The sequence below is a fragment of the Mixophyes fleayi genome, chromosome 6, assembly GCF_038048845.1.
Source record: "Mixophyes fleayi isolate aMixFle1 chromosome 6, aMixFle1.hap1, whole genome shotgun sequence".
Lineage (NCBI taxonomy): Eukaryota > Metazoa > Chordata > Amphibia > Anura > Limnodynastidae > Mixophyes > Mixophyes fleayi.
In genome coordinates, this window is record NC_134407.1 from 200,659,371 (window position 1) to 200,682,167 (window position 22,797).

A 22,797-nucleotide genomic window follows, 5' to 3' on the forward strand; every position below is an offset into this window, starting at 1 on the left:
GAGGCTACAACCCAAGACACAAATAGTCCTTGTCAAACGAGACTATAATCCTAGCCACAAATAGTCCTTGTGGAACGAGGCTACAACCCAAGCCACAAATAGTCCCACAAATACTCCAAAACACCAGACGTTTTCTAGATGAGACTGCAAACTAACCACTATGGGCCACAAGAAGCACAAAACGAGCAAGTCTGTTACAAACCGCATCCTGAAATTGTCAAAACAAGCTTTAGGTCCGGACAATCAACTAAGAGATGTTCAAATCTTTGCAGATCTCTCATCTTTAGAGCATTTTTTATGCCAGGGTTAATCAGTAACAACAACTAAGGAAAGCAGGGATTTCTTACAGATGGGAGTTTCGCAGGCAAAGTCCTGGTCTAACCCAAGACAGCCACAACAATTACTTACTCCAGATGCCGGGCTGAAGGCCCAGAAAGATTGACATATAACCCTGATCAGGAACCAAGTAGAACACCTTCATCTCTACAGAATGGCTGGATCCCTCCATCAGGGTTAGCCGACCTGCTTAAGACTATAGCCTGCCATTTGCCCACTAGGACATTTTTTTACCTCAATCCATTAAATTAAACATTACAATGGCTGTATTTAATGTATTTTCTTGTCATGCTTAATAATAGGAGTTATACCAAGGCGTTTACAAACCTACCAATGCTATTTAGACCAAAGCAGCTATTTCACGAGCCTGAAAAACTTATGACCCTCCCCATTGTCTAAAAGTAAAGCCAAACGTCAGGCGATTTATGAGAAGGAAACCATTGACATACACCTGACACATTCTAGAAGCCCCTCCTCCCTTTTATAAATATAAACCAATGGCAGAGGTTCACTTCTGAACAATAATCCACCCATATTGACGTGAGCTGTATAAACATTATCTCAATATGTTCAGTCATGTAAATTCCAATGGGGTTCTCTAAACTACCAGAAATGTATATGTTTGACTTGATCCCTACGTCCCCCCCCAAGCAATTTTCCTTTTTCTCTACCCTTTTACAATGCATACAACAAATAAAAAAATCTAAAGAGACAAAACAACAGTTTTTTATGATTGCGTAAAATGTCAGTGGACAGGATAAAGTTTTTCTCTGCTTAATTCAAACCACCAATCTATATAAACTTATGGATATTTATTGGTTTTCAAGCAGCAGACCAGATTCAGAGGCGACACCTTGTATAACACTAGATTGGCACTGAAATCTCATACCTGAAGGTGATTTATAGAACTAGAAAGAGGCTTCAAATGTATGTAAATGATCTGGGCTGTGTTCATCCAGGTCTATGAACGGGTGCCCTTTAAACAGTAAATGACTTTGGGGCCCTACTGTGCGGGGCACACACAACAGGTGCTCTAAGTCACGGCAATTTAGAGAAAGGTCACAAATTGGTCTTCACTTCACCCACTGTGCTCCTGTGATCTGCTAACCCCTGCTCAGTTGCTCTTTATCTCAGCCCCGCTAATGTTCTCCTTCTTTATAAATAGCTAACCTCCGCTTTGTGTCTGGGAAGATCAACCACTCCACGCTGTGTAGCTTCATACCCCATAATGAAAGTGATTTTTACTCCATATTCCGCAGTGTAAGACATCCAATTACACACATTGCGTGTGGATTCTTTATACAAAGTCCGTGAATGACTATGAGTAATTACCTTATGTGATATAATGAATGGACCATACCCTCATCAGCCTGCTTTACATTGCTCTGTGGGTCACTGGTCTGGAGATAACTTCGTCGCAGTTTTCCTTTTCAAGCAGAAGTATACGTTTCATGTTTAAGGAAAGGCTGAATACAGATGACCTCTCAAAGTTGAGTATAGAAGGTTATTGTCAGCTCTCCAATGTGAGGAATAAACGAAAGGGCATTATCAAAAAATACCCCTAAGCGCTCGAAGTTGGAAAGTTATGTACAGTGAGCTTCATGTCACACAGGGTAACTAAGAAAAAGTACTGTGATTGAGTCATGCAGAGATATAGCCAGTAAAAGGACAGTCATTAGGAGACAGAAGAGGAGATGAGCCAGAGATGGGACGTCTGTGCAAAACTTGGTTTAGATCATAAAAGTATTAAATGTTCAGTATTGGAATTAGCAGTGTGACGGAGGAGTCAGATTGACAGAGGCTTCTTTTTAAGGGGAAGCTATAGACACATGAGTGTAATATCTAATTACTGAGTCTGACACAGACAGTACTGCTAATTTACTAACGACAGAACATGCGTCAATAAATATAGTCTATTTGTCCATCTAGCGCTTACATCAGTTCCCGCCCCGAATTGCAACCATAAAGAAAGCTATTTATGACTATCTGCAGTATTACGGGTCCAGATGTAAATGGGCATGGTGGAAAAATGTAATTTCAAACTCCCACATAGTATCATAAATCTGAATGTCTTTATTACGACCTGGGGGTAAATGTATCAAGCTGAGAGTTTTCTGGCGAGTTTAAAAAGTGGAGATGTTGCCTATAGCAACCAATCAGATTCTAGCTGTCATTTTGTAGAATGCACTAAATAAATGATAGCTAGAATGTGATTGGTTTTTCAAACCTGCCGGAAAACTCTCAGCTTGATACATTTACCCCCTGATCTGCTTAGCTCCTCCCATTAGGAGGAAACTTTTGCATGCACGTCCATAGCTGCAATCATCTTCACTAACTAAGCCAGAGGTGCTGAAACTCAGTACTCAAGAGCTACCAAGAGGTCACGTTTTCAGTGACGCTATATTTCTGTCTGTAGAAACAGGTGGGATAATTACTGACCGGAGAATAGATTAAAGTCATCCATGAATGATTAAAAAAATCCTGAAAACATGACCTGTTGGTAGCTCTTGAGGACGGAATTTGAGCACCTCTGCACTTAGCCATGTACTCCTCAATAAATGTGCACATTAATAGGTGCATGACATCACAAAACATCATTTTGCATCGTGAGCACTTCATAAATGACCCTTAATGTGTCCTGAAATTCATTTAGAATCTTAAGATTGTTTTTCAAGGGAAACGCAGACTTCACAACCTGCTATATAATTATGTTGTGTTCCGGCACATAAGGGAACTATTAGAGAGCTAATTGACGGAGTCATATGTAAAGCTCTACATATTCCACCATACATAACACATGGATGCACAGAAACTAATAAGTCACACATTTGTTTGCCCCCTGATCCTTACCAGACATCAGGAAGCTATGCACATCTTTGTGTTTAAAAACTGGAAATGGATCTGCTCCTTGTGAAAACAATTTTCTTCGGGATTAGTCTGACTGATGTGGGTACAGAAATGGCAGGATCTTGTGTTGACAGTTAAAGCAGTAATTGCACTTCCCCAGTCTCAATGGTGTTAAATAAGTACAGTTTTTATAAAGCTCAGGTGTGTGTTGTAGTATCATGTGTGTGTGGATGATTCCCCATACTGCCCATCTGATGCAGTGAAGGATGGCCAATTACACAACCGTTATTTCTAGCGCAATTGCCAGTGCCGATAAAGGTATATGAGCCATTTACTAGAAGAAGTATTATTAAGACAGATTAATGCTGGGCATTTTACTAACTGCTGCGGTTCAATCCATTACACCGCGAGCAATAATTGTCTGGTATAGTGTATGGAGAGCAGATTCGAAATGACTGCTGTATGATGTGGGGAAATTTTATACACACACATATCTATAATATAAATGTCTAGTGGCGTGTGTTAGTCTGTCTGTGTGTGTGTGTGTGTGTAAAAAATAAAACCAAGCTGCAGCGCCACCTGCTGGGCGGAGTTATACACTGACCTACTAAATTCTTAGTGTGTGTGTAAAAAAAAAATTCAGAAAGGACTGAAATTTGGTATACTAAGATGTTTTTAATTTGTTAATTAAATTTGCTAATTGTTAAAAGTGTTTATAAAGATTTTAAAAAAATATATATATATTTCTTGAAGGAGAAGTGACAGTGGGGAGTGGTTGGTGGTTGCCGGGGGTGACAGTGGGGAGTGGTTGGTGGTTGAGACCTGGGCTATGGCCCAAATGCATGACAAGAACCTTTTTAACACCTTAAGTAGCTTGATTTGACTAGAATGCATGAGTATCATGCACGGGTTAACTTATATATATATATATATATATATATATATATATATATATATATATATATATATATATATATATATATATATATATATATATTATGATGAGAAAGGAGGTTTTAATAAAATCAATTTGCAATTGTGTACAATATGTTAAACGTTGAGAGCAGAGTGCATCTCGAACATGATTGGCTGCTCATACTGTACACAGTGGCTGAGAATTCTGCAAGCAATTGTGGATTATTATTATTTTTTGACACAGTGGTGGATTGTTACCGTGGCAGAATCCTTATGAGAGACATTTAAGAGGACCAGTCACCTACACAGTGGAGGCAGCCATTTTGTTTTGCAGCCTAGTGCAGAGTCCGTTCGTGGGGGGAATATTACTTCTGCCCACAAAACGCTATCTCCACTGTGTACAGAGGACATGTCCACCTTAATGAAGCAAAGAGACTTTTACCCACAACGGCTTTCTCACCATTCATTATCATCATCATTTATTTATACAGCACCACCAATTCCACAGTTATATATTCACCCACGGCTGGTGCTACCTGATAAGACTAGTATTATACTTGTTTATGTAGCCCCACCATATTCCGTAGCGCTGTACATAGAATATGTAGTCATTGACACCTGTCCCTGCTCCACTGGAGCTTACATTCTAAATTCCGTAACACACACACAGACTATGATCCATTTAAAAGGGGTCTATTCGGGAGCTCATGCCACCATGCTGCCCAATAGTACTAGTATTTGTTTTGGATGATCTACACATCTTACCAATGGACTGGACTCAAGGCATTCTGGAATAAAAGGAGGAGTTGAACATCACCTAGAGAGTGCTTTATTTCAACGTAATTTTATTACACAAATCCAAAGCATCCAGGATAGAAAGTCAATAAAGGAGATTTAATGACTGTACCCTGCTCAACAGAACCGGGAAGTACCAAGTCCAGGAAGAAAGGAAACCTTACTACACAAGTCACCAGATTTTCCTCTACAAGAATAGAAGCTAAAATTCACTCGAGATTAAATTATATTTATTCAGCAGTGTTTCCTCGTCACCAAGGGATCTATTATACTTCAAAATGACACATGATTAATTAACAACCGAGCAGCACTGTCCCTCGCAAACAAAACAATTGGCAGTAAATTGGCATCCGATATTCCTATTTTTTACAGACAGGAAGTGGTTGGATATCACATCAGAGGATTCAAAATCAAAATGTTTGGGACAAACGGCAGAAAGAACATGTGCTGATCCTTTCTCTTAATGACAGTGTGCTCTGAGATTAGTGAATCCAAAAAATAATGTTTATTTAAACCAATTGGTGAGAACAAAGAATTGCACATTTACATGCAATTAATTTGGTCTTAAAGAAATTATTATTAATATATATTTTTTTTTTAACACAACAGCTCCGCCTCTTTCCACGTCATGAACAGATTAAAAGAACACAAAAAAAAGTTACGAGCCAGCAAATGGCTGTAGAGCAATACAAGAATACACAGGAAAAAGAGATAAGGGCTCAAAAGGTCAAGTCTTATAATAACGAGCAGAAAAACAGCTACTGAGCAGAACTTTGTATTAGCTCCTACCAGTCAATCAGGAATCACTGCAGTGACTGATATCTCAAACATTGTTTGAATATGAGAGAATCTATTCACCACCAGACCATGAATACCTTTTTTAAAGCACCTTTGCTTACACCTTCCTTGTCCTTTCCCACACATTTGTCACTATTTATAAAACAGTGGATATATGAACTGTGTTTCATATTAGTGATACATCAACACCACAATCTTCCTGCATCAGCGTAACAAGAAAATTACATCAGTACTCTGTGCTGTTGGAGGACCCTGTTCCTTCCATCATCTAACTCTCAGTCTGTGACTCACTGCATTCCTCCATTCTCCTCCTCACTGTCACACGCAGTCCCCTGTCCTCACAAACATTATCACAAGAGTGGACAGAATCATTGCCTCCCACAAGACCAGCACCGGAAATAATCTGTGTTGCTGTGAGCATTTTTATAATCCGATTGGCTACAGATCATTCTATTCCTGAACAACCTAGGCTATCCTGAAGAAGCATGAGATGAAAGCATCATCTGACACTAATAATATCTATTGGCTAAAGAAGATTGACAGATAGGTGTTGGAAATTATTTTTTGTTGCGCCTTAATCATGCAAATGCTTTTGTGCAACGTGAAAAATTCTGCTAGTCAGAACAGGAAAGATATTGTATTTCAATGACAAAGGTCATCCAGCGCCAGGAAGTGATACCTCAGGTGCAATATAGTCAGGGGTCCCACAGAAGGTCCGGGTTGTAACTCCGTCCACCATATGCTCTTTACACATGCCAAAATCTGCAATCTTTATGTGACCTTCGGCATCCAACATGACGTTATCCAACTTTAAGTCTCTGTGCAAAAAAGGCAACATATTAAACCAATACCAATAATAACCAATATTTAGCTCCTTAAATCACCAGGAAGTTGTAACATCAAAAAAGCACTATAGTCCTAGAAAAGGAATATTCTGCATTGTTGTGGATATTGATTCATTCTACAAAATGGCTGCCCCCACCGTGTGCACTTTAGGAGATTTTTTTTAAAACTGAAATGCACACTCTCTTGCTTTTCTTTTTTTTTAGTGATCTATTATAATTTTTTTTTTTATTTCAAACACTAGAGGGACAACGCTCCTTAACTTCCCCGTCCACAGTTCAGGTGCCATATTGTGTTAGTGCCCAATGCCTCCTCTTATTATTCCACAATAAATAATCACTCTTATTTTTGCATGGATGCTATATTAGAAGTCTGAATTTCACATTTACAAAACTTGTTTTAAATTTTTTTTTCAGTATCTAGTGTTTACACTCAACAATCACACTTTACGTATGACAAAGTCTAGCACTGTCTTCTGGTGTCAGGTAATTTTTCTATGGAAGCTCAGTAAAAAACCCGTGCACTTTGGTTAACTGGACGATGTTTTCTATGGTTTCTTTTTTGCATTTAACTGGAGAATCCTTGGTTGGGATAAAAAATTTAATACTGGCCATAGGCTCCAATATAACAGCACTTAAACGTTCCCAATTATCATGAAATGGTAGAATATAAACTCAACTTTATCCATCAACAACTTTTTGGATACAACAAAAAGTTACAGGACTGGTGCTGAGGGAGACTGGACGAGGAGCTCTCACCTGTAAACTATTCCTTTCTTGTGCAAGAAGAACAGGCCCACCGAAATCTCTGCTGCGTAGAACCTGGGTAAGAAAAAAAATATAGCATCTAAATAGTTTTACACTTCCTGCAGAGGTAAAAAGTCATCTCAAATAATCTGATTAAGAGGCAAAATCTCAGCCCCTTTAGGCTGTGCTAACCAGCTCCCGAAAGATCATTAAGCTCCAGTTTCACTACGTCTACGAATAATACAACTCTGACATGTCAGAGGTCGTGAAAGCAGCTGGAGGAACAATTTTGGTTAAATTCCCACCGTCAGCTGTGACAGGAAACCATTAAAACTTTAATTAAACTCATTAGACTCTGGGCTTTAATCATCTTTTTAATAACGCTTGGGAACGGGCGCTCAGTCCTGGGATTCTTGAGCCTTTCCAACAGTTCCTTTGTTAATAGCATGCAGCCGGTTCAACAGAAAGAGACTGATGAAAGTGGGTGGGAGGTCATGTCCACTACGCTTGTCCAGCTCTACCACTGTAGGAGAAGACCGCATTCATACCGTCATCTACTCACTGACGTGGGCTGCAGATGGGTTAATACATTAAACGCAGCGTCTCTGAATATTAACGCACAGGCTTATATCAGTATCTGTTCCCTGGGTCAAGGCTCTTATTTTCTCCCAATACCTTAGAATCTTATCAATCGCTTACTGAAAGAGGAGTGCGACTTGAATTTCAGACCACATACACTTGTAAAGCGTCACACAGATGTACTTTGTACTCTCTGTTTAAGACAGCGGGAGGAGAAAGACGTGTCAATGGCATGATAAATACACTTGTCTCTAATGTTGTTCGTGAGAGTTCCTTCACAAAACAGATTAGATGTCCTAACGGCAGCATACTAGCCAATTAGTTGTATTGTGGCATGGTGAACACACTGTAAAAGTTCTACCTTTTATTTAACTGTAGCAGTGCTGGACGAAAGAATTCTCAACACCCTCATAATCTTTAACATATCTCTGCTCCCAGTAACAGCTCCTCTTCTGTGTGTGTCCCATGTATAATTTTGGATACGAGACAAACTGCATCTCCCCTGTTTCAGTTTTCATCTTAAAGCACACAGTTTTGAAAGATTTACCATTATCAGTGCAAGCTAAGTATAAGCCTATTTGCAATGTACAGTTATTAATACATACACCACTCGAGAAAAAAATATAATAATAAAATATTGCTTCTTTCCAATCAAGTTTCATACATGCATTAGTCATTCTTTAGCTGTTGGTATGAGCTGATGATTCTGTCCTGCTTATTATAGTGGATGTGTGCTCAATGGGCAAAGCCTAGACTTCCTAACGGAGCACAGGAAATGATGTAATGTCAAAATGATGAGGTCACCAGTGTAGCAAACCAGACACATGGGTTATCAGTCTCCCTGTCTGTCAGAAATAAAGTGTAATCTGCATCAGTGACATGAAATCTGTTGTTAGATCTGGGTCACAGTGAATCTTTGAACCATTGACAATAGTCAAGAGCACAATTAGATTTCCAGAACCCCCCCTTGCTCCAGTAAATATATTCTGCGTTGCATGAACTTTAACACATCATCTGCAGCAGAGGTGGCCAAACGGTGGATTGAGAGCTACCAGTGGGTCATAGTCTTATGTTTGGTGGATCTCAATCGTGGTGTAGATAGATCTTGATAGCCACCACATGGGAATGGTCTCGATTTTGATCAATGCGGGTGGACGCAAATTCCCGCAGCTCTAGTGCTATAAATTAGTAAGCTATATACATCAGGGGTTTTCCCTCCAGTTCTTACACCACAAAATAGTTTTACTGGGTCCGTAGATATCTGTTCATCCAGTAATGGTTAGAGAGCGCCCGGACCAGTCTTTCTAACTCACCAGAACTTGGGCTTAGTTCCTGTCACCAGACTGCCACCTCATGCACGGCTGGCAGCCCAATGGATGCCATAGCAAAAAAGTGCCTAGCGACATTCAGCTGCCTTAGCATATCCCATCTTTGACCCAAAACTTCCATGAAAAAGTTTTGCCCACAGGTCAATAGATCGCAGCGAGGGAGCTGCTCTGCTACGCACAAAACCATGACCCAGAATCAGGTCGTGCACGAATGATTTAGCACCGGGTTCCCAACGAACATGTGATGCGCTGCGGGAGAGAGACGGCCCACTTTCGTCTGCGCTCCAGTCCTGAGTGTGGACCAGAAAACCCTAAAGGCTACCAGCGCAATTTGGGTTCCGCGCTCCTCACCAGTTGCAGGCACTCTTATTACACAACAAATGAGGGGAAAACCTTCCCAGTGTCTGCTGACAATCGAGCCCGGGGTCCCAGCCTACCTACGGCTGCAACATTAATTAGGTGGCTCTTTCTACCGGACAGAAGATCTACCACTTTGCACGAAAACGGCTTTCTACTATAGACGTAGGAGTTTTTAACTATGGTCTAAAGAAAAGAAAAACTTGAGGTCAAGACATTTATCAACAGTTTGTTAGTTATGCTAAGGAAACAAGCTTTCCTATTTGAAAACTCCTGCCAGGGCCCCTTCCATGGTTGGTAAGAACATTGGGGTTTTTTGCACTCTGTCAGAAAAAATTAAAATGTTCAGATTTTGATAAAAATACATTGCGTTCACCAACAGAATGCACAATATGCTAAAGTTTTAAACATGACAGATGCTATGGACATTACGGACAAGATCGTTAACAGTTTGTGAAAGGAGTTTCCGAAGATGACTTTTCCAAACTTAATTGGAGGAAACTGAGGCAGAGTAGGAAGACCTCCTTTGGTACAGTAAGCTCAGGTGGCTTAGTTGGGGTTCTTAGAATTCCAGTCAGTTTTGCCTGAAACAACTCAGTTCTTGGACTTTCTTGGAGAAAGAACATATCTGCTGCATGATGCATCATGGTTAATAAAGTTAACTTTTGTGACCAACTGAACAGCTCACAGCAGTGAATCCAACCATGAACTTCAGGGGAAGGATAAAACCGTTACTTAGTTCCTTAAATGCTCATCAAAATTGCAGTTTCTAAAATCTGAACTTGGAAAAGGAGTTTTGAGGAACTTCCCTAATGTAGAAAAATTTGTAGAAAACTACGATGAAAGCAAAATCTTTGTCAAGAACTAGAGAGGCAATTTCAGGATATTAAGCTGCTTGAGCCAATATTAGTTTTCATGTCATTTCCATCTGCTGATTTTGCAAATATGTTCTCTATGTTCAGTATGAAGGAGTCACATTTTGAGGAAGAAATACTAAAACTGTAATGTGACATTCCTCTGAAAGCCGGAGCTTCTGAACAAGATTCTGGAATCTACTCCTTGCAGAACAGCACACCCAGGCTGGGGATCAATAGGTCTTCATGTGACAGCATTTTTGGTACAGCCTACCTCTGCGAAGCCGTCTTCTCCCAGAGGAAAATCATTAGATCAAGATACAGAAGCCGTCTGACCGATAAACATTGAAAATACTGCCTTCATTGAGTAATTTCAAGATATGCAGTGTCATCAACTTCACAATCGTAAGGAAAGTGAAAAACACAATTTAATTATGGTAAAATGTATGTTTGACGTTATTTTGCCTAGTTCACCACATAAATACTACATTTTGTACTGTGGTAGAACACAAAATATTTTGGACCTTAGACTAGATCGTCAAGTCCAAAAGTCTGGCCACCCCCCGTCTACAGTCTAGGAATTATTTTTGTAAGTATCTGTCTACGTTTTAATGAACATTGGCTTCAACAAAATGGCTGCCGTCACTTATCTTAATATTCTGTCTTCATTTCTGGATGTAGTGTATTACATTTAAGTTTTGTACCTCGTACTTTAGTATTTTTCCGATATATAGAAATGTAACTGTGGAGAGTAAATGACCTGTGCTCCTCTGCAGTTTCTGGATGTGAAGCACTGGGTGAGTAACTATAATTCGAATTTTAACATTTTTTATTTTAATTGGGTGTGAGGGGAGATTAATATCAGCTTTGTAGAGTAGTATTACTTTGGTAAGATGGTCAGATATATGTAATGTTAATATAAATATGGGGATTAACATGAATGTACAGCTTACTTTATGCCTATTTTATATTTATTTTTCTAATTCTAATATTCTGACAATTAAACTACTGCTTAATTTTTGTTCCACCTGAAATTCTGAATGTTGTCTCTGCTGAATGTTTTTGCTGTGCTGTACATATCATACCTCCCAACTGTCCAGCTTTCGGTAGGACAGTCCCAATTTTCGGGCTCTGTCCCACCCAGAGACATGTTTGTCCCTAGGCAGCCATCTGGGGCAGTGGCCACACCCTCATCGTGGTCTGACCACGCCCCCTGCGCTTATGTTCGATATATGGAAAACTGCACAGCACCACTTCTCTATATGTTAGTTTCAGCAGTTGTTATGCGTGGACACATGTACTACCGTTGTTCTGTATAGTCTGCATGTAGATTTTTACTTTATAATGGTGTTATAAAAGAACATGTTACATGTAAGCAACAGTTTGTGACTCAACCAAGTCTTATGTAGATGACAGCTACCCTTTAATAAACTTTCCAGTACATAAATATCCGTTATTAAAGGTTTATCCACAAGAGAACCTTATAATTCTAATCTGCAATCAATCTTTGTAATGCACAAAATTTGGCAATCGTAGTAACTTCTCTATACAAAACTAACGCTCTGCAAATTTATATGAGTACTATTTAACAAGATATACCCATATTAAAATAATCACCATATAAATGTATTTTTGAGAAACAAAAGATTCAGACTACTCTCATTGCAGGTTTTATTAACACAATTTAAACCTGCCTTAAACGCCAATACTTTATGTAGCCAAAGAGAAAAAGAGGCTTCTCAAAATAACATATCCAAACATTTCACTATGTAAATGAAACTCGGACACATCATTACCAATAAAAACACTTTCTTTTCTTGAAACATATCACAACTTAAAATGAGATTCGTCAAAGGTGATACATCAAATACAGAGAGAGTTTCTTATAAAAGGAATGGCCTTTCTAGGGTTGATTTCCTTCAAAACAATGGACAGTCCACTTTTATATCTATTTGGTGATTCCACAAACTTCCTTAGTCAGTATTATTAGTGATATGCCGAGTACTCACAGGGATACTCATGGTAGAGTCTGTTCCAATTAGTCCCAATACTCCCAAAGTCCACGCTCCTTAGAGCTTTATGCCTTCTAAATAGTTGTGCCCACATCCGCTGTAACACCTTTTTTACCTCTGCCCCTCTTTCGGTAGTAGCAAATATTCAAGAGCTTGCCATTTAGTGGTCAAAGAACATAACAATGTTACAATGTTGTGTTTACTTCTATTTACAGATTTAAAGACTGCGAAAGAATTAACTTTTTTTTTTTACAATTTTTTTTATATAGTAAACACTTATTTATATAGGGCAGCAAGGTGGCTCAGTGGTTAGCACTTCTGCCTTACTGGGGTCAAGAGTTTGATCCCTGACCATGGCCTTATCTGTGTGGAGTTTGTATGTTCTCCCAGTGTTTGTGTGGGTTTTCTCCAGGTGCTCCGGTTTCCTCCCACACTCCCACAAACATACTGGTAGGTTATTTGGCTGCTATTAAATTGACTCTAGTCTCTCTCCGTCTGTGTGTGTATGTTAGGGAATTTAGACTGTAAGCTCCAACGGGGCAGGGACTGATGTGAGAGTTCTTTGTACAGCGCTGCGAAATTAATGGCGCTATATAAATAGCTGCTGCTGACAATATAGCCCGGTCATATTACTCAGATAATCTGTAATCATTCTTATCAGTCCCTGCCCAAATGGAGCCTATAGTGTACACTATATATAAACAGGTATACACACACTCACAGGGCCAGACAACCATGTTCTTGAGTGGGAGGAAACAAGAGCACTCAGAGGAATCCTAGGAACACACGGGGGAAAACAAACTACATACAGATAGAACCCTCTTTGGAATTAAGTTTACGCAAAATATATTAAACCCCCCCTTGTCAATGGACTAAGTTAAATCCTGCAGAGCCAAATAGCTGCACTGATAACGAGAGCGCTCATTGCTGTGAAAGAGTCAGCCGCTAATAACGGTTTGCCCTTGTCGCTGGACGAGCTGGCTGTAAATCTATGGCAGCCTGAGATTTAAGCAATTTAAAAACACTCAGCCCTAATTACATTTAATTGCATATTATTTGCATGTAATGATGCCCTGAACCTTGAGACATTCTGCGTTAGGATAAAGATGTGGTTTTTTTTCCTGGTGTATTTTCACCTTACACTATAGCTGAGCAATGATGAATGTTTGCAGTCTGGACTTCTTCAAAAGTGTTTAAAATGTACACTCTGATCTAGCTGCATAACTGCACATAGTGAGAAGACCTGTTAATTGGGATATGCTATATGTAACCCTACATCTACACCGATTTCAAGCCGTTCCTTCTACTCTGTCATTTATGTGCACCAATAAACAACCTGTACAACTTTATATAATTAAATACTGAATAGCTGTAATTATAGACCATTACTTTAAACACATAAGCATTCATTCAATAAACACTGCTCAGTCAGTGCAGGTCAGCTAATTTACTGGTAAAGTTATATGACTCTAGAGCAGATAGGCCAGTGTTCGGAATTTTGAGTAAATTTATGCTAATATAATTTTATGGAGTAGCAAGTAAACAAGGGAAAGGCAGAGGTGAATGAGAAAATATAGGAGAAAGAAAAGAAGGGGTAGACACGAGGAGAGAGGAGAGGGGAGAGAGGAGATTAGGGGCAAACTAAAAGGAGTAACATAGGACAAAGGAAAGTACAACCAGAGAAGCAGGGAGAGCGGTTGATCCATGGTGGGGTGATTATCAATGTAGGTATTGTTGAAATAGCAATGGTGAATAGACATTTGGTCAGTGCATGTAATGTACGAATGATATGGAAAATGTAGGGAGTGAAAACATGATTTGTTTATTAGACTGTAAATGGGCAGGGAACATCAATCATTCATTATGATCACCAATCCCTGCAGACCGACAGGGCTCAGAATAAGCAGGTTAAGAGCGTTATAACCAGACAACCGGCCGGCAAAACCGCTCCTTGATTGCCTCAGAGTGGACTTACCTTCTAACAGCCCAGCAGGTCACGATCTGACGCAGTACACTTGTACAAGCGCCACCTTGCCACTCATCCACAGCGGTAATGCGCTTATAAACATGAACAACTTGGACCTTCCACTGAACCTAAACATTCATACACTATATTTAGTGTATGAATTACTATACATTCATCTTACAGCACTGCCCTTTCGATGGGCAAACAAATATTCTTAAAATCTCTAATATCCACCCAGTCTTCTAACCGACGTCGCCTCTTTGCCACCTTCAACTCACTTCTCTGCCCACCTGCACCTCCTCCTCCCTCACTGCCCATGATTTTGCCACCTATTTCAAAGACAAAATTGACACCATTCAACAAGATATTTCCTCATGCCAAATTCCACTCACTCAACTCACTCTACCCACCTTTACCTACACTCCCCAGTAACTGAAGACGAAGTCTCTGCACTCATCTTATCATCTCACCCTACAACATGTCCACTTGACCCTATTCTCCCCCCAACTTCTCCTTCACTGCATGTCCACATCTAACTCACCTCTTCAATCTGTCTCTCTCCACTGGCACATTTCCATCCTCCTTTAAACATGCGTTCATCTCACCTATTCTAAAGAAACCCTCTCTCGATATATAGCCTCTCTCACCAACTACCATCCTATTTCTCTCCTCCCCTTTGCCTTCAAACTGCTTGAGCGATTAGTGTACAAACACCTGTCTCACTTACTCTTCTCTCATTCCATTCTCGACTCTCTGCAATCAGGCTTCCGCCCCAACATTCCACTGAAACTGCTCTCACAAAAGTGACCAATGATTTACTTACCGCAAAGTCTAAGTGTCATTTCTCCATACTTATTCTCCTGGACCTCTCTTCTACTTTTGACACTGTTGATCACCCTCTTCTCCCACACACCCTTCACTCCATTGGCCTACATGACACAGTTATTTCCTGGTTCACATCCTACCTATCGAACCGATCCCTTTAGTGTTTCTACATCTAGCACATCCTCCCCCCCACTCCCACTATCTGTTGGGGCCCCACAAGGCTTTGTTCTTGGTCCTTTAATTTTTTCATTGTACACTTCTTCTCTTGGGGCACTAATTCGCTCATTTGGCCTCCAATACCACCTCTACACTGATGACACCCAAATCTATATCTCTTCCACTGACCTCTCTTCTTCTGTACTATCTCCTGTAGCCAACTGTCTTTCTGATATATCTACATGAATGTCCCAACGCTACCTAAATATCAACATGTCCAAAACTGAGATCATTATCTTCCCTCCTGCCAGAGTCACCACCAACCCTCAGACCTCCCTCATTGTCAATAACACCACAATTTCCTCAGTCTCCCAAGCCCACTGCCTTGGTTTCACACTTGACTCCGCCCTCTGCTTTATTCCTCACATCCAGACTCTCTCCCAGTCCTGTCGACTCCACCTTACAAACATTGCCAGAATACGCCCTTTTCTTACTGAACATGCTAACAAAACTCTTATCCATTCTCTCATTACCTCCCGTCTTGACTACTGCAACCTCCTGCTATCTAGCATTCCTGACACCCATATATCCACACTTCAACCCATCCTAAATGCTGCTGCAAGGCTGATCTTCCTCTCTCACCGCTCTACATCTGCTGAACCACTCTCCACATCCCTACCATGGCTCCCTGTGTCCTCCAGAATCAAATTCAAATTACTCCCCCTTACCTACAAAGCCCTCAACAACACCATTCCCTCATACATTTCAAATCTCATATCAAAATACTCTCCCTCCCGCCCTCTTAGATCTACCTCTGACCTGCGCCTTGTCTCGTCTCTGGTAACCACCTCTCACTTCCGCCTACAAGACTTCTCCCGTGCTGCTCCCCACTTATGGAATTCTCTACCACGCTCAATCAGACTTTCCCACATCCTTCAAATCTTTAGACGCTCTTTGAAAACACATTTTTTTTTTTTTAGAGGTGACCTTATCCTCGATAACACTATTCACATTAATTCACCCTCACAACTGTCCCAATCTCCACTCTAAGCCACACTAGTTCCTCTTGTTTCAGCTGTGCCCGCTTCAATTTAGAATGTAAGCTCTCTAATGAGCAGGGTCCTCCATACCCTTTGTTTTCATGTCTGCATTTATTTTGTCTACCTTGTATGTCCCTGTTTTATGTATGTATTGTTTTCCCTACTGTATGGCGCTGCGGAGCACTGTGGCACCTTACAAATCTACGGTAATAATAATAACCTCAAGGTACATTATACAGAAGGGTTGTTTCTCTAAGACCCTGTGGTGATACATTCACTGAGAGCCTCACCTGCTGGGCTGGGTTAGATCCAACATAGTAAGACCCAAACTAGACATGTAGGAGATACAGCCTTCTCCAGGTCTTTCTTACATCTGGTAAGCATTGGCTCAAGCTCATTCACCATAGTATCTGCATAGACATATGCTGAAATAATATATATCCTTCTCACATCCAGATAGAAGGCAAGCTATTTTGCCCCAGAGCTACATTCTACCAAATAAAGAGGGCTGTCTAACACTCAGAGTGGATGACGTATTATTCACACTTTTGGACTGTCAAAGCAGCTTGAGGCAGGAGAAAGGCCACTCAAAATCGTTTATTTGTGTATTTTTTTTATTGTTTATTACATAGTGACAATCATATCCCGCAGCACTGTAAAGAGAATATGTAATCACTCACTCATCAGTCCCATTGGAGCTTACAGTCTAAAACCCTTACCACACACAGACACACGCACACACTAGAGTCCAGTTTGTCAGAAGCCAAATAACCTACTAGTATGTTTTTAGGACTGTGGGAGGATATCTGAGAACCTGGAGGAAACCCACACAAACAAGGGGAGAAGATACAAACTTTGCACAGATAGGGCCCTAGTCAGAATGGAGCCCATGTCACCTGAGCTGTGAGGCAGCAATGCTAACCACTCCTCCACCATGCTGTACAAAGGTGTATTTTGCATATTTGCTGAGAAGGCCCGGTAAGTAAATGTAATTTGTAATATTGCAGCTATTATGACAGATCACTAATGTTCACAGGAGGCAGGAAAACACACACAAAACCTCGCAGGAGGCAGAAAAAGACACTCACTGAACCTCACAGGTGGTAGGAAAAGAGACAATAACAGACCCTTACAGGAAGAGACACTCACAGAACCTCACAGGAGGTAGGAAGAGACACTCACGGAACCTCACGGGAGTTAGGAAAAGACACACTGACAGACCCTAACAGGAAGAGACACTCACGGAACCTCACGGGAGTTAGGAAAAGACACACTGACAGACCCTAACAGGAAGAGGCACTCACGGAACCTCACAGGAGTTAGGAAAAGACACACTGACAGACCCTAACAGGAAAAGACACTCACAAAACCTCACAGGAGGTAGAAAGAGACACCCATGGAACCTCACAGGAGGTAGGAAGAGACTTACACTGCTTGTGGTTCTTTGAATTTCCCCACTTGCTGGATATGATACATTAGATCTCCTCCATTCACATATTCCATGACAAAATACAGGCGATCCTAGGATCAAGAATGAAGAATCGGAGAAACTTGCTTTGAAAATTTTCCCTTTTGTATCCCAACATTCAAACCCTGCAGACATATTCCTGTCAAACAACCCTCAATCAACTCTTCCAGAAATATACATAGACAAAGCTTCTTACCACGGTCTGGAAGCAGGAGTGCAGCTGAGTCAGGAATGGGGGCTTATCCATAAGAGCTAACACCCTCTTCTCCACCATAGTGCATTCTACATCGTCGTCTTGGATGACCACATCCTTCTTTAGAATTTTAATGGCATAAAGTTCATCTGATGTTTTTCTTTCCGCTAACATCACCTAAAACATCAGGTACAATGTTTATTATTCATTCATGATTATTTCTATCACTATGAAGTCCAGAAAGCTTAAGCTCATCACGGATTGAAACCATATCCCTAATCACAAGCTCCTGAAACCCTCTCATCCCTCGTCACAAGCTCCTGAAACCCTCTCATCCCTCGTCACAAGCTCCTGAAACCCTCTCATCCCTCGTCACAAGCTCCTGAAACCCTCTCATCCCTCGTCACAAGTTCCTGAAACCCTCTCATCCCTCGTCACAAGCTCCTGAAACCCTCTCATCCCTCGTCACAAGTTCCTGAAACCCTCTCATCCCTCGTCACAAGCTCCTGAAACCCTCTCTCATCCCTCGTCACAAGCTCCTGAAACCCTCTCATCCCTCGTCACATGCTCCTGAAAACCTCTCTCATCCCTCGTCACAAGCTCCTGAAACCCTCTCATCCCTCGTCACATGCTCCTGAAAACCTCTCTCATCCCTCGTCACAAGCTCCTGAAACCCTCTCATCCCTCGTCACAAGCTCCTGAAACCCTCTCATCCCTCGTCACAAGCTCCTGAAACCCTCTCTCATCCCTCGTCACAAGCTCCTGAAACCCTCTCATCCCTCGTCACAAGCTCCTGAAACCCTCTCTCATCCCTCGTCACAAGCTCCTGAAACCCTCTCATCCCTCGTCACAAGCTCCTGAAACCCTCTCATCCCTCGTCACAAGCTCCTGAAACCATCTTTCATCCCTCATCACAAGCTCCTGAAACCCTCTCTCATCCCTCGTCACAAGCTCCTGAAACCCTCTCATCCCTCGTCACATGCTCCTGAAAACCTCTCTCATCCCTCGTCACAAGCTCCTGAAACCCTCTCATCCCTCGTCACATGCTCCTGAAACCCTCTCATCCCTCGTCACATGCTCCTGAAACCCTCTCATCCCTTGTCACAAGCTCCTAAAACCATTTTTTCACAGCTGCCTGAAACCCTTTTATGAATGCCAACAACCTTCAACCCGTTGAAGGATTTCCAGGCACCTTTCCAAGACTATCTGGCACCCTCCCATGACTAACTGGTACATTGCTCACTAGAGTTCCCTGTCCATTTTCATATCACAGGCACCATCTATCCTGCCATGCACATGTCTCTTTCAAAATTGCCCATCACTCTTCTTCCATGTCTGTCTAGCACCCTTCATCATTCCATCTCGCCCATCCTTCATAATATTATGGCCCAGTACCCCCCCGTGACTCCAGAGCACCCCCCAACACGTGACTTCATAGCACCTCCCCCCAACACGTGACTTCATAGCACCTCCCCCCAACACGTGACTTCATAGCACCTCCCCCCCAACACGTGACTTCATAGCACCACCCCCCCAACACGTGACTTCATAGCACCACCCCCCAACACGTGACTTCATAGCACCTCCCCCCCCAACGTGACTTCATAGCACCTCCCCCCAACGTGACTTCATAGCACCTCCCCCCAACACGTGACTTCATAGCACCTCCCCCCAACACGTGACTTCATAGCACCTCCCCCCCCAACGTGACTTCATAGCACCTCCCCCCAACACGTGACTTCATAGCACCTCCCCCCAACACGTGACTTCATAGCACCTCCCCCCCAACGTGACTTCATAGCACCTCCCCCCCAACGTGACTTCATAGCACCTCCCCCCAACACGTGACTTCATAGCACCTCCCCCCAACACGTGACTTCATAGCACCTCCCCCAACACGTGACTTCATAGCACCTCCCCCCAACACGTGACTTCATAGCACCTCCCCCCAACACGTGACTTCATAGCACCACCCCCCCAACACGTGACTTCATAGCACCACCCCCCAACACGTGACTTCATAGCACCACCCCCCCAACGTGACTTCATAGCACCTCCCCCCCAACGTGACTTCATAGCACCTCCCCCCCAACGTGACTTCATAGCACCTCCCCCCATAGTGACTTCATAGCACCTCCCCCCAACGTGACCTCATAGCACCTCCCCCCAACCTGACTTCATAGCACCGCCCCCCAACGTGACTTCATAGCACCGCCCCCAACCTGACTTCATAGCACCTCTCCCCAACGTGACTTCATAGCACCTCTCCCCAACGTGACTTCATAGCACCTCCCCCCATAGTGACTTCATAGCACCTCCCTCCAACATGACTTCATAGCACCTCCCTCCAACATGACTTCATAGCACCTCCCCCCCAACGTGACTTCATAGCACCTCTCCCCAACGTGACTTCATAGCACCTCTCCCCAACGTGACTTCATAGCACCTCCCTCCAACGTGACTTCATAGCACCTCCCTCCAACATGACTTCATAGCACCTCCCCCCATAGTGACTTCATAGCACCGCCCCCCAACGTGACTTCATAGCACCGCCCCCAACCTGACTTCATAGCACCTCTCCCCAACGTGACTTCATAGCACCTCTCCCCAACGTGACTTCATAGCACCTCTCCCCAACGTGACTTCATAGCACCGCCCCCCAACGTGACTTCATAGCACCTCTCCCCAACGCGACTTCATAGCACCTCCCCCCAACGCGACTTCATAGCACCTCCCCCCCAACGTGACTTCATAGCACCTCCCCCCCCAACGTGACTTCATAGCACCTCCCTCCAACATGACTTCATAGCACCTCCCCCCAACGTGACTTCATAGCACCTCCCCCCAACGTGACTTCATAGCAACTCCCCCCAACGTGACTTCATAGCACCTCCCCCCAACACGTGACTTCATAGCACCTCCCCCCAACACGTGACTTCATAGCACCACCCCCCCAACACGTGACTTCATAGCACCACCCCCCCAACACGTGACTTCATAGCACCACCCCCCCAACGTGACTTCATAGCACCTCCCCCCCCAACGTGACTTCATAGCACCTCCCCCCCAACGTGACTTCATAGCACCTCCCCCCCAACGTGACTTCATAGCACCTCCCCCCATAGTGACTTCATAGCACCTCCCCCCAACGTGACCTCATAGCACCTCCCCCCAACCTGACTTCATAGCACCGCCCCCCAACGTGACTTCATAGCACCGCCCCCAACCTGACTTCATAGCACCTCTCCCCAACGTGACTTCATAGCACCTCCCCCCATAGTGACTTCATAGCACCTCCCTCCAACATGACTTCATAGCACCTCCCTCCAACATGACTTCATAGCACCTCCCCCCCAACGTGACTTCATAGCACCTCTCCCCAACGTGACTTCATAGCACCTCTCCCCAACGTGACTTCATAGCACCTCCCCCCAACGTGACTTCATAGCACCTCCCCCCCAACGTGACTTCATAGCACCTCCCTCCAACATGACTTCATAGCACCTCCCTCCAACATGACTTCATAGCACCTCCCCCCATAGTGACTTCATAGCACCGCCCCCCAACGTGACTTCATAGCACCGCCCCCAACCTGACTTCATAGCACCTCTCCCCAACGTGACTTCATAGCACCTCTCCCCAACGTGACTTCATAGCACCTCTCCCCAACGTGACTTCATAGCACCTCTCCCCAACGCGACTTCATAGCACCTCCCCCCAACGTGACTTCATAGCACCTCCCCCCCAACGTGACTTCATAGCACCTCCCTCCAACGTGACTTCATAGCACCACCCCCCCAACGTGACTTCATAGCACCGCCCCCCAACGTGACTTCATAGCACCTCCCTCCAACATGACTTCATAGCACCTCCCTCCAACATGACTTCATAGCACCTCCCCCCCCAACGTGACTTCATAGCACCTCCCTCCAACATGACTTCATAGCACCTCCCTCCAACATGACTTCATAGCACCTCCCTCCAACGTGACTTCATAGCACCTCCCCCCAACGTGACTTCATAGCAACTCCCCCCAACGTGACTTCATAGCACCTCCCCCCCCAACGTGACTTCATAGCACCTCCCTCCAACATGACTTCATAGCACCTCCCTCCAACATGACTTCATAGCACCTCCCCCCAACATGACTTCATAGCACCTCCCCCCCAACGTGACTTCATAGCACCTCCCCCCAACACGTGACTTCATAGCACCTCCCCCCAACACGTGACTTCATAGCACCACCCCCCCAACACGTGACTTCATAGCACCACCCCCCAACACGTGACTTCATAGCACCACCCCCCCAACGTGACTTCATAGCACCTCCCCCCCCAACGTGACTTCATAGCACCACCCCCCCAACACGTGACTTCATAGCACCTCCCCCCCAACGTGACTTCATAGCACCTCCCTCCAACATGACTTCATAGCACCTCCCCCCAACGTGACTTCATAGCAACTCCCCCCAACGTGACTTCATAGCACCTCCCCCCCAACGTGACTTCATAGCACCTCCCTCCAACATGACTTCATAGCACCTCCCCCCAACGTGACTTCATAGCAACTCCCCCCAACGTGACTTCATAGCACCTCCCCCCCCAACGTGACTTCATAGCACCTCCCCCCCAACGTGACTTCATAGCACCTCCCCCCATAGTGACTTCATAGCACCTCCCCCCAACGTGACCTCATAGCACCTCCCCCCAACCTGACTTCATAGCACCGCCCCCCAACGT

The 22,797-nt window shown here is 43.4% G+C and overlaps 1 protein-coding gene across 3 annotated transcripts in view; it reads right to left on the reverse strand.

Moving 5' to 3' along the window:
• PRKCA (protein kinase C alpha) overlaps positions 1–22,797 on the reverse strand; it is a 229,764-nt gene that overhangs the window by 19,105 nt on the left and 187,862 nt on the right. For all 3 annotated transcript variants that reach the window (XM_075178035.1, XM_075178034.1, XM_075178036.1), the window contains 4 exons: positions 18,062–18,235; positions 17,827–17,918; positions 7,293–7,355; positions 6,371–6,509 (listed from right to left, as the gene is read on the reverse strand). In XM_075178035.1, coding sequence (XP_075034136.1) covers positions 6,371–6,509; positions 7,293–7,355; positions 17,827–17,918; positions 18,062–18,235 — 468 coding nt within the window. The remainder of the gene's footprint in view (positions 1–6,370; positions 6,510–7,292; positions 7,356–17,826; positions 17,919–18,061; positions 18,236–22,797) is intronic.